The sequence below is a fragment of the Botryllus schlosseri genome, chromosome 2 (assembly GCF_051294905.1).
Source record: "Botryllus schlosseri isolate E-star chromosome 2, Bs_hap1, whole genome shotgun sequence".
In the NCBI taxonomy this organism is placed as follows: Eukaryota; Metazoa; Chordata; class Ascidiacea; order Stolidobranchia; family Styelidae; genus Botryllus; species Botryllus schlosseri.
In genome coordinates, this window is record NC_137237.1 from 4,441,786 (window position 1) to 4,461,021 (window position 19,236).

Consider the following 19,236-nt stretch of genomic DNA (forward strand, 5'->3'; position numbering starts at 1 on the left):
ATCAAATCGAACATCGAAGTTCATTCTTATAAGCACGAGAACGGCAAATGTCTGTACAACTACACCAAGTTTGGCTGTAGGCTAAGTACAGTTCTACTGTAGCAAAGTAAGGAAAACCATTCACTGGACTGGAGCAGAGAGACATTTGAAAATTCGATTAGAATTAGATTACCGTCATTTCGCTATATAGGCAGTCTCGTTGGACAACTCTGGTTGTCCAGGTTTGTGAATGCAACGATTCTGAAGTTTTGCCACTGTCGCCACAATTCGATGAGTTATCCATGCAATGAGTCTCAATGTAATGACTACAGCATAACTATCTCATACTGTCGGAAAATACATACCGACGTAATTCGTGCTGGACTTTCGTTCCCCTTGTGTCCGATCGATAAAGCGCCCGGAGACGATCTCCGAAAATAATCCAGTATTCATTGATTTATGGACGCCGTGTAATTTAGTGAATTCTAGCGTGGTTGCGTGCCCTTTTCCCAAAACAGCCGAGAACGTTCGCTGTAGAATCGTTAGGCGGGTCTATTATATCTTTCCTGCGCGTCGCGTTAAAGATCCGTATTCCATGCGACCCGAATCAAGTAACCCGTGTCGATTCGAAGGTTTCTGGCATCCGTTCCTAGACTAGGTCCTCCCTCGCCATCTGATCCGCGATAGCGGTGTCTTTAAAAGCCTATAAAGTGAATCGTGCTTTAGGTCTGCAGCTACAGAATCATAATAAAGAATATCGGCTTAGTGCAAATGACCATTGTGGTCAATAAACGCCATGAATACCACCAATAACAACAATTCCTTGTTAGACGGAATTTATGATTTACGTCTGAATCGATTTGTATCCACCGTATAGCGTATTCTTTGGAGACGCTTGTCTCGTCTCTGCGTCAGGCGTGGGGGTTTTCCTAACCGGTCGCCCCAATCAAAGCATTTTGGGCTAATCGGAATCGATTATACTCCATGAATATTCGATTATATCCTGCGACATGGGGATTAGCCCATCTTTCGTTGTTAAGAGGCTGGATTTTGAGCAGATGCTGTGTTCGCCGCTTAGCGTAATTCTGTTTGACCGAATTTATACCAGGGAGTCTTTTTAACTTCTAAACTCTGGGTGGGAATCAACTATTTGTGCTATCGGACTATAGATGATGAGATAATAAGATTCAATTGAATAGAGTATATAATTCATATTGAAATCAACCCTAATGTTTTCGGTTCACACTCGTCATGAGTAATCGTCAGCAACTAGTAGAGAATTGGAAAGAACGTCACATTCGAATTCTCTATACTTCTTGCCGACGATTACATCTGACGAGTGTCAGTAGGAAATATTCGGGTTCATTTCAATATGAATAATGAATATACTATTCGATTATATTAACCTATCGTACTTCACAATACCTCGAGGTTGTGTTCAGCACCTTATGCATATTGAAGTTCTCTACCTCCAATGCTATTTTATAATAATATTGAATTGCTGTCATGTATCAGTATCAGTGTAATGTAATAGGGCTGTGATGCGTTGTTCCGTCGTTTCCAAATCTTATTCCATTGTGTCGTTACAGGAAATGGATAGGATTGTGAACCAAATGATGCGTGTGGCAGAGTATCTCGGATGGGATGTCACGGAACTGCGCCCAGTAAGTAACATAGTATAGAACTAATTCTAATCTAATTTGTGAAATGTTGTTACCTCTAGTTTTAATTCTAATCTAATTTATGATTTCCTGAAAATACTACATAGTGTGAAACGACCCATACTTGGTGCAGAGATATTTGCGATTCTCGTGCTCATGACAATAAACTCTGATTTGAACTTGATTTGTGTGGTATTTCTTTCTAATTTTGAATTAGATTTAATTTCCAAGTTTTGCGAATTCATTAATTCAAATCTAATTCATAATTCAATTCATTCGAATCTAATTTTGAAAAAAAATGAATTATAATTATAATTCTAATTTAATTTTTAAAAGCTGAAAGTTTCCTACGGTTGTCCGTCTCTGGTCCAAAGCAGGGCGTGTATTTGCAAGAACAGGCGTGTTCAAAAGTCGTCCGTGTTTATTGCGATCGCTATGCATGCCACGCTGTAGGCCCGCAGCACACTCTACAACGCGCAAAGAATTGATCAGAGGCATGAAAACGTTCAGACATGTGTCTCTGTGTATCGTTGAGATTCCGCGCGTGAGAATATGTCTAAATCAGAATGTCCGCAATCTGGGCAAATATTTGAATTGACGTCATAGCGCTGTTTGCCAGTGTACTTAATCTTTATAATATTGAGATTCTAAGCCGCGTGTTTATAGATATGTACACACCACTACACAGCGAGACAGTTTGGCATTTTCAGTAACTTACATTCGCAATCCGCAAATATAGACTGTCTTGTTATTAATAGCAACGATATCTCGCTTGTCTTCAAGATTGATGACTGCGACTAAGGCGTTAGCAATAGTTGTTTCATTGTGACGTCTCAATGCGTTTCGATATGTCGTCCGCAGCGCATTTTCATAGAGATACAATGATACACGCCACAAATAGCATCGGTCACCGAAAATAGCCCGCGCAAACGTACACTACACTGCACGCATTGATGTTGAAACGGGTTTCGTACGCAACTGCATCTTGTAATGCGTTATTTTGCGTCACAGATGCGTTGGTTATATGCCGTCTTGTTCTGCTAACAATAGAGAGGATAGAGTTGCGTGCGTTTCAATCTATTTTATGCGTGGCTTACGCAAGCTGCGTTTGCCGCGCTTCCTGTTGTAAGAGACATTGCATTTATAGAAGTCGTTCTACTTCGCAATCAATGGTCATTTCTGTATCGGCAACAATGATATATCGGCAAAGTTGTAGTAAGCATGAAAGCTTACAAGTTGCTTTGTCCGTGATGCGTGCGTTTCGTGAGTAACCGAACTACAGACGCTGTAACTGCGACCCCATTGATAATTTCGCTGCCTCGCTTCTGTCTGGAACTTGCTCGCCATCACCGGCTAGCGGGCGTCAATATTTTCCTATTGAAATAAACCCGTCAGGGATAAGCGTCAGCAACTAGTACATAATTGAATAGTATAACGCGACTTAAAGTAGTCTTTGGAATCGGACACCCACCTTGGCCTAGGCGAGGTAGAGAGGCATGCACACTGAATGAAAATTTAAGAAGAAAGGATCGAAAAAAATCAATCGACAAAAAATGGGGTGGCATGTCATGGAAGGCGAGATCGATAGGTCAGGTCGTGGTTCGGTAATCTTGAGGATGGACCAGTATTTATTTAGTAGTAATTGCTTGTATTTCGACTTGAATGTGGACTAGACATGGATATGCTCGTCGACTGTTGGATGGCCGGCGGGATAATGTTCCACACGTCACGTCCGGCATATTTGATAGAGCGATGATCTTTTCGGTCGATCATATGATTTTTGAATGACGTGGACGCGCGTGTGTTGTACTTGTGCGCTTTTGATTCCGAGGTAAAAAAGTCATTGAAATATTCGGGGCAATGACCGCAGTGGAGCTGATACATAAACTTGGCGATATTCATATTGAAATAAGCCCGAATATTTTCAGCTGACACTCGTCAGGGGTAATCGTCAGCAGCTAGTAGAGAATTGGAAAGAACATGGTGTATCAACAATCGTATCACAAAATATGACGTCACTAGCATGAAATTTCGAATAAGAGAGCGTTCAATGAAGTTCTGTACTTCCAAGAAGCTCTTTAAATATGTAGGGTTGCATTTAAAACAAATGGTTGTTTAAAACACTTTGTTTAAACAGTGTTTTAAACAAAGGCCTTTTTAAAGGAGCTTTGTTGTCAAGTTGAATAATCATACCATAATGGTTTAAATACTTTCCAAAAAACATGTTGTATGAGCCTACGGACGATTACCACCCGATATAGCCGACGTATACGATATGGGATGGTTTTAACCCTCAAAATAGTCGGTTCAACAGCTATAGTGCGTATATTTTTCGTCAAAGGAGCCATAATTACTAGAGCCCGACCGATTAATTATATCGGTTCGCCGATAATATCGAGTCGATATTACACTTTGAAACAATTATCGGACATTGGACAATTTTAGTGACGTGACAACGTGAAGATACGAAGTGGAAGTATTGCTATATTTCATATACCTTACACTTTCATAGTGTCCTGATGCGACATTTCTAGTATATTATATATATTATATATAGTATGACAATGGCTGTAAAGCTGTTGAAATAAATGTTCCTGAAGTTTTGAAAATGCGTCTTTTGAAATAAATTCCACCTCATTTGATTATCGGAATATATCGGTGTTATCGGTGACGTTGTTAGATATTGGTTTTATCGGTATCGGCCCGAAAATCAAATATCGGTTGGGCTCTAATAATTACCCTGTATTTTCGATTGTCAATGTCAATCCACTATGACGTCACAATCGAATGTTCGTGACGTCATGGCTTTAAAAACAATAACAATAAAAACAAGTTGTATACGAGGGTCTTGTTTTGAGCATGTTTGTTTTTAAATTGATTTTTTTTATGCAACCTTATATATATGCGACTGTTGATAAACTCATATTCGCAATTTATTCACTAGAAGCTTTTCTACTGATCCTCGTCGGCAGTGGCCGTCAGTATAATACGGAGATTGCAATTCGAAATATAAAGATGAAATAGGTAGTGTGACGTTGTTGTTGTTATACCATTCTTACGCCACACTACCTATTTCATCTTTATATTTCGAATTGCAATCTCCGTATCATACTGACGGCCACTGCCGACGAGGGTCAGTTGAAAATGTTGATATACTGTACAATGTTCTTTCCGATTCTGTACCAGTTGCGGACGATTACCCCTAACGTGTGTCCGCCGACTGTATTCTGGTTTATATCAACATAAATGTACTATTCAATTTTATTTTGAAGTTCTGTGCCGTCAATAATCTCCATAATGTTTCGGCAGATCCTTCAAGATATGCTGCATGATATCGACTACGACGGAGATGGAGTCGTAACTCTCGAAGAGTGGATACACGGCGGCTTGACCACGATCCCGCTCCTTGTCCTGCTAGGTCTGGAAACGGTAAGGGCAGGGGTAGTACGCTTTCTTATGCATGGGAATTGGGAGGAAATCAGGAGAAACGCAGTTTTGGCTGCGATAGAGCGTATTTTAGTCTTACATCCAGATGTGGTCAGTGACGAAGTGCCTCTACCTAAATTAACTGTATTTTAGGTAAAACTACTTACACCGACTTTTTTCCCACTATTAGATGCGGTCTACGAGATTGGATCCATTTCAGATAACTTATAATCAATCAAATATATCCACCGCCAACTGCATTGCGCCCTACGATGATTACTTCGACCACCTCTGGTAAGATTACCGTGGCTTGGCATAAGGCTAAGATTCGCTCTCGCGGAAATTTGGTGGCTAGATTTGATTATTATCGTGAGGTGGCGCCGAAGAGTCGCATAGTTTTGATTGTTTAGAAAATTTAATCGATCGAAACGCAAAGCATAGCACTTGGTAGGCTTAGGCGTAGCACAATCCAGGGATAGGCAGAAACTGGGAATAGGAACAAAAATTGCAAGGATTATGCGCAACTACTCACAGTACATTTCGATGTCCCTGACAGGAAATTTACATAGGGAATGTTGCACTAGGATGGCGTTTACCATTCAATGGCATTTGAAACTTGCTGATTAGTGCTGCAAGAACACAGACCACCCGGTTGCTTCCGAGTCGAGTATTACATATGACTCTTGATGTGAAGGCGTCTATTTCCGGTACTCGAAGAACATCGACTCTCCCTACTCCACTCGAAGCATTACGATTGATATTCGATTCGGAGTAGTCGAACCGTTGTGCTCGACCCTAATGGTTCTACGACGTTTGGGTTAAGACTAAGTTGTCAATTTTTGCAACCTATCAAATTTAGGAAGTCTACGGCTATTTCGCTTCTTCTTGATGGTGATCACTTTTTCGCGGTAGCATACCATACGCCCATGCTGGGGAGCATTTAGTAATTAAAGTTCGGGATGACGCGTTTACCGCACGTATACTCCGCATTATCACACATTTAGCACTACCCCAACCGCTAATAATCATAAATTTACGATAATCCACAACGCATGGAAGGGTGGGGTAAACATATCATACCCAAGTATGCGATTCGAGGCATTAGGAAAAGCGTGCACAGCATAATTGGAATTTGGATCCTTTTTTCAGGCGCGGTCTTTACTGTAGATACATAGATTGGTGGAAAATAGGTGTATTTTCAGGATTTCCACCATAGCTCGGTTGCTGAATCGGGCCTTCGGCAGCTTCTGGAACCAGTTTTCGCTAAAATTTGATTTTCAAGTATAAATCGCTACGAAACTCGCACCCGAAATCATTTTCTCTTTCGCGATCAGAATAGGACCGACATTTCAACACGTGGATTTGGGTTGACAGTAAAATTTGAAGAAGAAAAAAATCTTTAATTTTTTTTATATTAAATTCAAAATTTTCAAACTCCGGTGTGTTCACATCTACCCGATGGAATCGAGCCAAATTTGGTGTGCATCGTTTTTATAGGTAACCTAACAGTTTAGTCAGTGAATCCCTGGAATCCGGACAAACAAGTTATTTTTCAACAACCACAGTGACCACTGGGTAAAGCTACAGTCTGGCAGTATAAATCCGGTTCAGCCAGTAGAGTCCAGTAATGTGTGCTAATGCGTGCAAAAAATCCGCGCTTTTTTGAAATCTGAATTCTGAGCAAACTCGCTTTGATCCGCCGAATTCGATTGCGTCACGATGCCCGTTCGTGCGTGGCTAACTAACTAGCGATTCGCTGTGACCTTTCAACAAGGCTTTCGCCGAACCTTACCTTAAATACACTCTCGTATTGGCTTTGGATGCTTCTCGATCAAGGCGAACAATCGGTGACATTTTGAGCTCGGCCGCTGTTTACACGTTGCTTCAAAAGGTCGTACTCGGCGGTTGCTCGAATATTTAAATATACACATCAACTATTTGTAATTATTTAACATTTCCTAGTACTTGAAACGTTGTATTCTTTGTTGAAACTACTGCCGATTCGATTTCAACTTCCGTAACGGACTCTAGTCTACTGACTCACTCGCCAGATATAGATTTTAACTCAAGGCTTGTATGGCACGGCTCTGACCTATAGCACAATTTCTGCGTTTGTTGCCTGTTTTGTTGAAGCCATCTCAAGTAGCATCTGCGTAAGTTAAAATCCGAAACACGCATTTTCTGATAAATTGAAGGTCGTCTATATTGGAGATAATGACTTTGCCTGAGATTGATCTCTTCAATCCACTTTATTCTTCATATGAAGCAGTAATCACGACAGGAAGTTTCTGGCAATGGCATGACGTCAGGAGCTTGCAATGACTTCACAAACGTCACCTAAGACATGCAGTTCAAAATGAGACGTTCGTAATGGCTGTCAGCATTGTTCCCCGCCTTGAACACACCTTGAAGATGCGGCTTCGTGTCGTATTTGTGCCCTGGCGGTCGATTGTACATTTACAAATGCCAGAACACTTCAATATCGATATTGTAATCAAACTATGTGGATAAAATGCTGCAAATTTAAAGGGTAATCAGCTAATCACTATTTAGAACGCACGGACTCACATTTTCCGGAATGGCTATGGTTCGACGTGAAACTTACTGATAACTAAGGCGATGTTTTTTACCTAAAAAACGGAAGATTTTGACCTATAAAATCAAAATTTTGACCAAATTTTGACCTCTCGTGTGTAAATTAGGTGTTTTCGTACGTAATGTTAGAATTTTACTACTTATCTTCATTTCTGGTTGGAACTGTCTGTCCTTACGAAGTAGCTTGGCCTGGAAAAACTTTTTTGACTGAAAAAGTGACAAGTTTTTACATGAAAAAACTTTATTTTAACGAAAGCTGGCCCTATGAAGAATTCCAGTAGTGACATCACGTATTATGGTAGAAATAATTGAAAAATTTGTTGTTGTTGTAGTACAACGACAGATACTGTCCTACATTCTCGGGTAGAATGTGTCAGTCCTTACTAAGTAGCTTGCCAAGAATGGAGAAAGAACGTTAACAGCAGCAGTTGTTGGCTGGCAACACTGAAGTTGCGCGTACACTGCTGGTGACACACCGTGTTGCTTCATTCGGACAATGTTGCCTACATCACAATTTTTCATCATGTTCTTCTTGATATAAAAACCATGCAATGCCCACGCAGTCTTGCTTCAGTTTGGCTATTGCGGTACGTTGAGCATAACACCATATCAACATATTTGTTTCATTTGACCGTTTATGAGTCACAATGAGCAGACAACGCTCCGTCTACAACGGTGGGCCTATAAACTAGGCTACAAGCTGTAAAATTTCAAATGATAAGTTCACAGACAGTGCAAAATCTACGATACAAATGAAATACAGGTTGGGAAAAAATGTTTGACTTTGTAAACAATTTTGACAATTTTTTGACCTAACGGTACAATTTCGTCTTATTTTGACATGATAAAAACATCGCCCTATTGATAAACAATCAGCACTGTAGATATGGATGGGAAATAGCTGTATTTACCTGATCTCTGCCCTAGTGTAAAGTTCTAATCAACCCATATGTACTTTCTGGTACCGATTTCTGTTTTCACTGCTATTCGAATGAGGTAAAACGTGTGAAAAACACCAATCCTTATGGAGACCAGAGGTTTAGTGGGTACTATTTTACGTGGACCTCATTCTTGCGCCTTCGTGGTGGTCTACGAAAGCAGAACTTTTCCGCATCCGTTAGACTACAGAATTCCTACCTAAGTGTTGGAGGTGTATCTGTAGGCGCCATATCGCCGACCGCTCAGCGTAAAAGTGGGCCGTGCTAAAAGTCAGCAACTTAGGAATCCAGGTGGAAGATAAAATGACCCAGATCGTCACAACACTATGACCACTAAAATAACTACTACGCCCCGGCCATAGCCCTGACTCTATAGCAGGGCGAAAGTCCAGCGAAAGAATACTCAGACGCGACCTTCCAGATCATGCTGGATCGGTCACCTTGTTATGAGCGAGTGACGTAATCGGTTTACGTCAGCGAGCTCCGTAGCGTTGCATAGCAACACTCCTTGAACCGACCAGCGATCGCCGATAAGAAACCGGATTTTGATTCCGCGCGCTATTTTTGTAGCGCGGGAAAGAGCCGTTCCCATCGCAGGAATCTGAGCGCTGTCTGGCCGGTGTCATCCGCGCAAGGCTATTGCGTTGACAAATTAGCTGTTGCGGTCCCGTTTGAGGGAACACAGCGATCTTCTTTTTCACCCGGCGACCGATCTCATCCAGGAAGATTTTTGGCAACGACTGGGTGGTTTTGTGACCATTATGTTCACGAATATACGACGTACTCGAATTGCAGATGTGGTTGTGGTCAGTAACGAAGAACTCATACTTTTGCGCTGTATACTCAAGTTAATTTTGCCTACTCTTGCACTACCAGTACTTACTCAAGTTGTTATGTTTTAGACTACTTTCACTACTTCCTGGCAGTTTCTAGACGAAACTACTACTCTATCTATTCTGAATTGTTTTTAAAGTAGAGAGTAGTTCCGTGATAATTTTGCTTCTACCTATTTTATGAGTCAAATTGTCATAAAAACCGCGTGGAAGTATCATCTGAAACCATAATTAGTGGAGTTAGCTCAGTGCAAGTAAGAAGAACCTACTTGGGCACACCGAAAAATCAGACGTACTGACTACTTAGTTACTGACCACCTCTTTGTAGAGGCGTGTGCTTGTGAGTGTTTGCGGATTACTAAATTTAGAAAATGTACAAATCAATGTCTAAACCTAGTAATACCTGATAGAAGTTACGTATATTAAGATATATCTAAAATGTTAGTGATCATTCGAAACATCACGACCTGATCTCAAATATATTTCGGATTCGCAGAATCCACAGATTCGGTAATTGTTATTGATCATGTTTCTACAACACCTGTCTGTATCGCTAGATGGCGCTACTGTCGCAAGTACCTTGGTGTAACCCGTAGCTGTCCGCAGTGTACGCAACCGATCAATACAAAGAGAAGTTATTATCACTATCAGGACAAGGTGAAGCAAGTTCACTTCTGATTAAGATAAAACGAGTGTCAAGTACTCAAGTAGCTTTGGAAATGTGATTTGTGACGACGATAGGCATAAATACTTGACAGGGATTTCCAACCTGGAGGCATTTTTCAGCGAGCCCATGAAGAAATTTTCAAAAAATTATCAACTCTATATCTACCCCGCTATAACAAAAGAATTCAATTAAAATATACTAAAAATACTAGTACAGCAATAAGCAATAATATGAGTTTAGATTTTCCCTCTACCACCAAATCAACAATTAAGACACTATCTTAGCAAGACCAAGCTCAACCATCACATTAACTGAATATCTAATGATCATATCTATTGTGTGCTGTATTTATGTCATTTTATCGTTCTAACTACCAGTTACTGTACAAACCATTATTATATTATAAATAACCCTAATTTTTCAAAGGGTTGAAAAAATATGGGGGATTTGATTTTACAAATTTTTTAAAGGGTGGCCAAGGTGTAAAAGGTGTTGAGGACTCCTGCTTTACTGCATATCCGATATTAAGAAGATTTAGCGGAAAAGGCTGGAGTTTAACCCGTCCGTCCACAAGCTTCGTATAACATCTAGTTCAGATTATATTATTATATATAATGAGTTTTCCAACTCTATTTGAAATGATAAATTCCCGAAAATATTTCAATCGCGGTGTATCGAAATGAAGTATGAATGTTACATTACGGACGAAAATGCAACTCTTTCGTTATCAGAGCCGTTGGTTACGCCATAACTACGCGTCCTGGGTGCAAAGAAAAGAGCGATCAACTATAAGTTAACATCGCAGTGAACATTTCTCAATATGGCGCGCCGTATTCTGGTATTATAATTATGAGGTATGTTATTATGAGCTGACCAGATGAGTTCGCTAGGATACCACGTCTTGTAACTCAAGATAAATATAGACGCATCCGATTCAAATAACAATCACAGAACACTTTAGCGGGATTAACAGTATAAAAATAGAGAACTGAAGTATTACAGAGAAGGCGTTTTTATACGACAGAATTAATAACGATCTCGGTAATCAATTAACAAACAACTTGCGAGTGCATTCAATTCTGATAACGATCGGCATAACACCAGAAACTCCTCGGAAAATTGCGTTTATCACGTTATCTGACTGCTTTATCTCACCAAAGATTTTTTATATAAACTTCAGTGTGCTATTCTTCCATATCAGTTTGCAACCGTTAATACGTTAAGCTCCATACAGAAACAAGTTTTGACGAGATGGAACGGAGATTAGATTGTAGATAGGAAACGATTGAATAATATAGCGATACCGGCGACAAAATAAAATGTAGATTTCACGATTTCATTGAGATTATTTTGGTGCAGGACCAGACACTTTGAAACGGAAGTTTCTTTTTCGTCCTTTACCGGTGAATTGTCAAACAATGTACTAGCATGATACATTTTGAAATGAACAGCGAAGTCAAAGGAGCAAAACGAGTCCTACGCCCCTTTCTCGCTAAACCGAGTGCGTGCCAAAGATTTTATTTAAAAGGACTACAATACCGTCGATGACGGATTAATTGACTGATAGGAATCTATCTAAAATACACCCGATCTCGTAGATCGAGGATTATAGCGACAAAAATGCGCAAGCAAACGTATTGCCGATTTGAGTGACTCGAACGCCCACTCGTCTACGCCCCAATGCGATTTACTAAACGTGTGTAAGGTAGTGTGGAGCGGGTCGACAAATTCTCTATCCCTACGTCACCAGCGTTGAGTCGACTTTTATCAAAATACACCAACCTAAACTCTGCCAACACAAGGAGTTCGTGTACCACCTAAAAATAGTACATTGAACGCTCCTACCATTCGAAATTTCATGCTGGTGACGTCATATTTTGTGATACGATTGTTGATGTACAATGTTCTTTCCAATTCTCTACTAGTTGCTGACGATTACCCCTGACGAGTGTCAGCCGAAAATATTCGGGTCCATTTCAATATGAATATACTATTCAATTGTATATTGACTAATGATTGAAATAATGCAAACAGGACATTAAAAACTTGACGATCAAACCCAACCCTTATCTGAAGTAATTATGCCAACTTGGACTTAGCATGTGGTTTATTTCCATGAACGTTTCACTTTAACTATTTATTCGAGGGTGGAAGAGGGTAAGGTTGTCATATTTTTAGTAAAAAGTATTGATCCGGCTCTGGCAAAAATGAGAAAATCCCGCCGGATATCCAATCCGGCTCCGGTCTCTGCTCCGCCCTGGCCCCACAAGGTATCGGTGCTGGCTCAAAAATCCGATGTCTGCCAGGCTCACGACATCATAACAGTAATGACTTGAAAAGTCAAATTCGTATCATTTTTGCGGCTACAAGGAAAATGATGACTGCCACATGAACATTCACAACATTTTGTAATTCTGGACCATGATTATTTCGTAGCACTCCGTGACCATCACTGGTCGATCACTACTTGACAGAATAAAGTTCCATGAATATTCTTAGCCTTGTGTAACACGTTTTTCGTTGCTGAAATACGATCAATTGAGGTTTCGAGGCAAAAACGTTGGAAATAAAGTATTTTCGTTGATAAAACATTACTCATAGTGTCAAAGCGTACATATTGGGTACTGGAAAAATCGACTCGAATTATTAAAAATGATACCTAAAACAACAAACAAGTCACAGAATGACTTATTGTTTGCACGATGGAATCGACTATAATTTGGAGTTTCACCCAACTATTGCTACCGATATTCTGCTGACCTGTCGCCAACAGTTCGTACTGGCCCATTTTTATAATGTCTGCCTTGAGATTTTAAAGTTAAACGGTAGCACAGTGTCAGCGTAATTTTCAAGAATCAGCCCGGAAAAGCTCACTCGGCCGCAACTTTCGCGAGCTTGTGACGTCATAGAGGTCTCAGGGGTGCGCTATCTGAAGAGTAAATGTTGACATTTGTCTCGCTTATCGAGCACTTTGCCGCAATGACGCACATTTCAACATTTTCAAGTGCTATTTGTTAACTTATCTGCTAGGACGATAATGAAGGATATCGGTGTAGTTCCGTGGCGCGTGATTTAGATTTCTAACGCTAAGATCGTACATTAGCTGTGGGAGGTATTATAATAATCACAAGTGCCAATATTAATCAGTGCTATTACATGAAATCGCCAGTCACTTTTTCGACATGCGACCCATTTTGGATGCAAGATGCAACGAAATGTGCAAAAACGCATGGAGGATATATATGCGGCGTAGCGTAACTGCAATTGACATCAAAAGAACCCGTATCCAAAAATGTGGGTTACGAGACTCAGATGACCCTACCCATGACCCTAACCCCTATTACTAACACACATTGTACAATGTCGCGTTAGAGCTTGGTTCAATCGATTTCTTGGATTCGTGGACATAAATTTGACATATATCTGGGTATGTTATGTAGTATATGCCAATGTTGCGTATATATATTATGAGATTACTTTTGTTGATTGCGCAGCGTAATATCGAATCGTGACTTATAATATGTTACTAAGCGATACCCCGACAAGTCCCGACAGGCTTATAACTGCGATTTTGTGCATAGTTTCTTCCCTTTCTATAGCAATGGCGTGGTTATCCAAATTCCGATGCTTGCGGAAGCTCGATTTAGCCGTGACTTGACCTATATGCAGCTTGTAACGGGTTCAGTTTATTAATAAAATAATATCATTTCCGCATCTTGAATCGGTCGATTTTGTTACCTCCGGCTTGCGACGCCTCGCGACAAACGCCGTGCTGTGGTGGGTCATTTAGATTGCATATTATTATGACTACTTCTAATGTTAGTGTTTACCTGTGACAGGTATAGGTTGAATGAGGGTGTTCAGTGTACACTACCTTTATATTAGCGTTCGCCGGATTATCGTGAGGACTGTATGTTATTCTAGGCTGCAAGTACCGTTCTTGAATCAGATGTAGGCTTTGAAACGTATCGACTTTTCGTCTTGAGTTGACAGGTCAAGCCTGTAGTGAAGTGCGTCCTTGTAATTAGATCACTCATATTACGATGTCCGTTGATGCGGGTTGAATCTACCTCGAGGTCTATATTTAGAGTTTGCTTCAATGTTGTGAAATCCTGTAATTCTATATTAACGGCCGTTGATTCAAATTCTTTGCGCATCGCCGTAATAGGACCTAGCCGTCACCTCGCGCCCCGTAATTGCAGGCCGTAAACAGGGATATCTAGTCTAGATATCCCTGGCCCTAAACGACACATACGGTAGGCTAATACTTATAGTGCAACGTCCCTGATATAGCTAACCTAGGCTTAACTGGAACTGCGCCGTATTCCCGGTTCAGAAAAATTGCGTCCCTTCGTGATTACAACCAGCAAGTCCAGACCATAGACGCGGTAGATGATTCCGAATAACAGCCAAGTAGTAGACCTCGGAAAACAAACTCCGCCTTTGAACGGTGGAGGGCGCGAACAATCCCGGTAACACCAGCCAGGATCAGGTCAATGATGAAACAATGTGCTTACCAGGGCTTTACAGTGTCAAGAAGCTTGCAACTATAGGATAGGTAACTAACCTATGATAAATTAGAAGTAGTTTAGTATCTATCTTGAGACACGAGAATAAGGATTAATGCTATCGCCACTGTTCAGTAACTCTGTGACATAAAGACATAAATCAAGTTGGTGGGCTATACTATAGAAACAGAGACGAATTTACAATGATTCGGAAATCATTTCAAATGCAAATACATCACTAGTCCGTGATCAATTTTATATTATGCCTGCGTGATTGACCTTTCGAACCAGACCGTTAATCGTTAAAATGGCATGCGTTTGCGGATACAACTTGTAAGCTGTTTCCCCAAACAACATTGTTATCGTTGGACCTGGATTAAGGAAAATTCTGATTCGGGTCGATACCAAATAAAATTAGCTAGGTAAGAAAATAAGTTTTGATAAACTGTGCGGTTAAATGTGATTTCTCAGTCACGATGGAGCACTGTTCAAAGATACTAAATTGGTTGTAAGATCCTCACGCCTTTAAGTGGATCCATCCGTCTTTTCCAAGCGGCTGCCATCTCTGTGCGAACCAGGAAGCATTCGCTCGAACTGGGATATGATATTGTCCTGCTATATGCTGACGGAATCAAACACAGCAGGAATTTATCAACTGTCCTTCATACTGGTTATTGTAATTATGAACATAACCGCCTAATTCTTTGTCTGGTCCGACGACTCGCGCCTGGCGTGTTAGTCACGAAATCACACGATGCTATCGCTATGCAAACCAAGTGAGTATTTGACCGAGTCAAATTATTTATAGATTCCAGGATATCCGTCCGCTATAGTTTATATTCTTGGTGTCATTGTGACATCGCTTCAGCGCGCATCATCGTGACTCGTGCAATAAATCAGAATTCGTTTTGATTTTCAAGGGCACGCGTGAGGTATTTGGTGGTACTGAATCCACGGGGAAACAAATGGATAACGGCAAGGTGACCGGGTGCTGTGAATATAGCCTTAATTCGAGGTTGACGACTTATCGTGTGCTGTGCACATAGCGAATTGTAGACATTTGTTACTAATTTCATCATTCCCAGCTAACCGTGCGTGGTTGTTTATTCTTATCATGCGCGAACGATAAATTGCCGAGGGCATGCTGCGTAATTTTAGCTATTTTGTAACGAAATTTGCTGCGTGCAAGCGTAGAATACATTGTGCATAATAATTCAGCAATCGATCTAATTCGAGTGTGCCTCGGTCATCAGAAATCAGGAATCGCATGAAGTCTCAAATCAGTGTTTGCTTGCTGATCAATTTGTCACCGACAATAGTAAAATATTCAGAATTTAATTACTAGCAATCACAGGCGAAGCCTGCATTTTTCGGGAAACTTCCAAGCGCATATGCGTCAATCATGTCGTGCGACACGAACATTTTGTAAAGCAACGTCAGGAGTAATATTGGAAATAATTGTGACATTATTGTGATGTCCCAAATTTGAGCTGTACCCAGACAGATTCCGCAGCCTTTTTGGGCTCATCAGCGGTGGCACGGGTGATTTACTCGTATATACTCGATCCAATCGCATCACTTTCAAATAACTGCATTTATGCTCGCGATTTAAAATCACCCCTACCCCCATTTTCTTCCGGTTTCACATCTGTTTTCGTACATGAGACTTTTGGTTTCACAATCATGGTCATCGTTTTGGTGTCTTATAAAGCGGTGGCTCTTAACCCCTTTGCTAGCGCGGATCCCTAAAGTTCTTTTGGGTGGTTGCGTGGATTCTCTAACCGCAAAATTTGAGAAGCTAAAGACTGAAGAAATTGTCATGCCTTTCACCCAGACCTCGTCACAGCCTGATCACCAGATGGAGTGTAATTACTAGTGTTGATTAGGGCTCTTCAAAAATGACTTTTTTTCTCAAATCGCACTGGCTACTTGATACAATTGTTAGGTTACCTAATTTAAGCCTACACACCAAATTTGGCTCAATTCCAACCAGTAGCCGCATTGCTACAGGAGAAAAAAGTTTCTATTTATTATATAAAAATAAATAACAAAAAATTTGAAAATTTTCTGTTCACCCCATGAAAGTGTTAGGTTGTCTATAGAAACGATGATCACCAAATTTGGTTCAATTCCAAACAGTGGAAGCGGAGTTATTGCCGTCGAAAAATTTGGATTTGAATAAATTAGTATTTACGGTGGGCTCCACTATAATAAATAATTAAAGAATTGGTCACCGTAAATACTATTTTATTCATAATCTAAATTTTTCGACGGCAATAACTCCGCTTCCACTGGTTGAAATTGAACCAAATTTGGTATGTAGGCTTAAATTAGGTAACCTAACAATTTTATCAAGTAGCCAGTACGATTTGAGAAAAAAGTCATTTTTAAAGAGCCCTAGTGCTGATATCGTCGGTGAGGCTATTGTGACCCGCGGCGAGCATTGGAAAGAAAGGACATAAGACAAGAAACAAGGACAATGAAGTTTTGTATAGCTGTAATTTCAACAGGTCCCCTCAAACTAAATTGCGGACCCCCGTATCGTGGCTCTATTCTGCCAAATGACTGACCTCTTTTGTGCCTCTATATCGAACATAAATACCACCCCACAAATACCATACCAATACCAACTCATTTTCTTCCGGTTTCGCACCTGTTTTTTTTTCTTTCTTATATTTGATATTCTTTGTATAGGGATCACACTGCACAATTATTGCTTTGGTGTATTTAAAAGGGAAGTGCTTAGTGCTTTACGAATTCCATCATATCTTTATCATGGCACAATTTTAGCGATAGACGGACCCTTATAACATACATGAGTTTTCGGGCCTCAATCGAACATAAATCTTCAACCGTTTTGTTTGCATAAGGTGTAGGCCATGCTTACTGGATACTGGACCCTCCTTCATCGCGTGCATGCGTACCGGCACATAGCGGACTTCTACCTATACTTAAATCGCTGGTTGTACAGTATAACACAACGCAAACGCATACATACAGGTGTTTGCAGCTGAGCATATGTAACGCCACTTCAAATTCTTGGAATAGGCGTTGCGATTGTTAGAATCTCATATCCCGACCACAGGAATGCACCGAATAACCGCATTCGAAAACCCTCATCTCTTCATCGCTAGGCCATTGTCACCTTTGTGACCTTTATGACGTCGAGCGCCTTGTGTTCGTTGCGGTTGTTCATTCCCAAAATAGAACCTTCACTCAATGGGCAATCATAACAATTTCGGACTTCTCCAAATAAATATCACGGCGCACTGATTCACCCGCTGCCGCGAATAATTCGCTGTTGAGATCGCGCTTGAGCCTGCGGAGTTCTGAAAAAAAATGACACCTCATCGATACTCGAGGGCTGGTTAATGACTGGATGACAATGGCGTACGTTATTAACTCACAATGGTAATCGCGCGATATGCCGCTCCAGTGTCGAGGAGAAATGATTTATTCGAGTCTCGGGGATTTACACAAAATTCAGCGTGAGTTGCAACTTGAACTGCCTGTGGGTTGTAACAGCCGCTGCGAAGCGCAAGTTTTCACCCCGTGAAGGCTAGATTATCCTTAAATTCCGCTGTAATGGTCCACGGCCGTGGACTGCTATGGATATCGTATTCTATCTCAAAATTGTTGTAATCAAAATCGGAGGATTGTGTAATCTAGCGATCGCCCAGTTGCAGATTTCAAACTCAACTCTACATAAATTCGATCCAAAATGTGTCGGTCTCACACGTACACTGCTGGTTTCTGTTTTCAGAAATGGCGTGCCTCGTTAGAGTCGTTACTCGTCCTGTATCAAGAAGATATAATGTTTGGTTACAGCTTTCCCGTCACTAGGCAGACAAACTCTATATTTCTGTGTCCTGATGTAGGTTGACTTTACGTATTGGATGACGTCACATTGATAGGAGAATGGGAGAATGGCTCTCTTTGACACTGCTTGAGATGCATCTGGCTCCATTCCCAGGTGCTGGAAACGATAAGACGCTATCGTGCTCAATGAGCAACACCGATTATATACGCTTGGCTATTATACTCCATTCCAAACAAATTCTAGTCATGAAGAATGACGACCGCGAGCATATATTTCAATTCAGAAATATCTGCGGTCGGCTACTACGAATTATTTCGTTCTAGAATCTAGATGTTGACAGGTAGCTAGTAACAACGCAATTACGTAACTAACTGAACTAAAAGAGAAAGCGCCGATACTGCTGCCGTAAGCCACGATGACCCTCTAAAAAAGCACCCTGTCATTCAATCTCCCGACTCCTTGTATCAAAATGCTGACAACAGAATGCATTTCGCCGATCAATTGAGCGTGGTATTATAGCTAGTTAATTTTCCTTGCGTTTCACCCATTTCCAACTCTCGAGGGAACTGCTGTGAGTCATTGAGACTTCCCCGCACTATGCAGTTGATATAAACCATAGGAGACAGGTGATGACCCAAAATTCTGAAATTTATGGTGTAAGTAAATTCTGCTATCGTCCAAGAGATTCTCGTATTTCATGCGCGAATGTCATACTTCGACAAATATTGAATTAAGAATTTTCTTTTTACATTATAATTTTTGTCAGACTACAAACCTAAGAACTGTCGTGCACCTTGCGAAAATATGTA

The 19,236-nt window shown here is 40.7% G+C and overlaps 1 protein-coding gene across 4 annotated transcripts in view; it reads left to right on the plus strand.

Moving 5' to 3' along the window:
• The window catches only part of LOC145433086 (diacylglycerol kinase beta-like), a 74,332-nt gene that overhangs the window by 37,116 nt on the left and 17,980 nt on the right, over nucleotides 1-19,236 (plus strand). For 3 of the 4 annotated variants that reach the window (XM_080310003.1, XM_080310006.1, XM_080310007.1), the window contains 3 exons: nucleotides 1,569-1,643; nucleotides 4,950-5,069; nucleotides 15,528-15,587. In XM_080310003.1, coding sequence (XP_080166129.1) covers nucleotides 1,569-1,643; nucleotides 4,950-5,069; nucleotides 15,528-15,587 — 255 coding nt within the window. The remainder of the gene's footprint in view (nucleotides 1-1,568; nucleotides 1,644-4,949; nucleotides 5,070-15,527; nucleotides 15,588-19,236) is intronic. The other variant, XM_080310004.1, reaches the window with a different exon arrangement.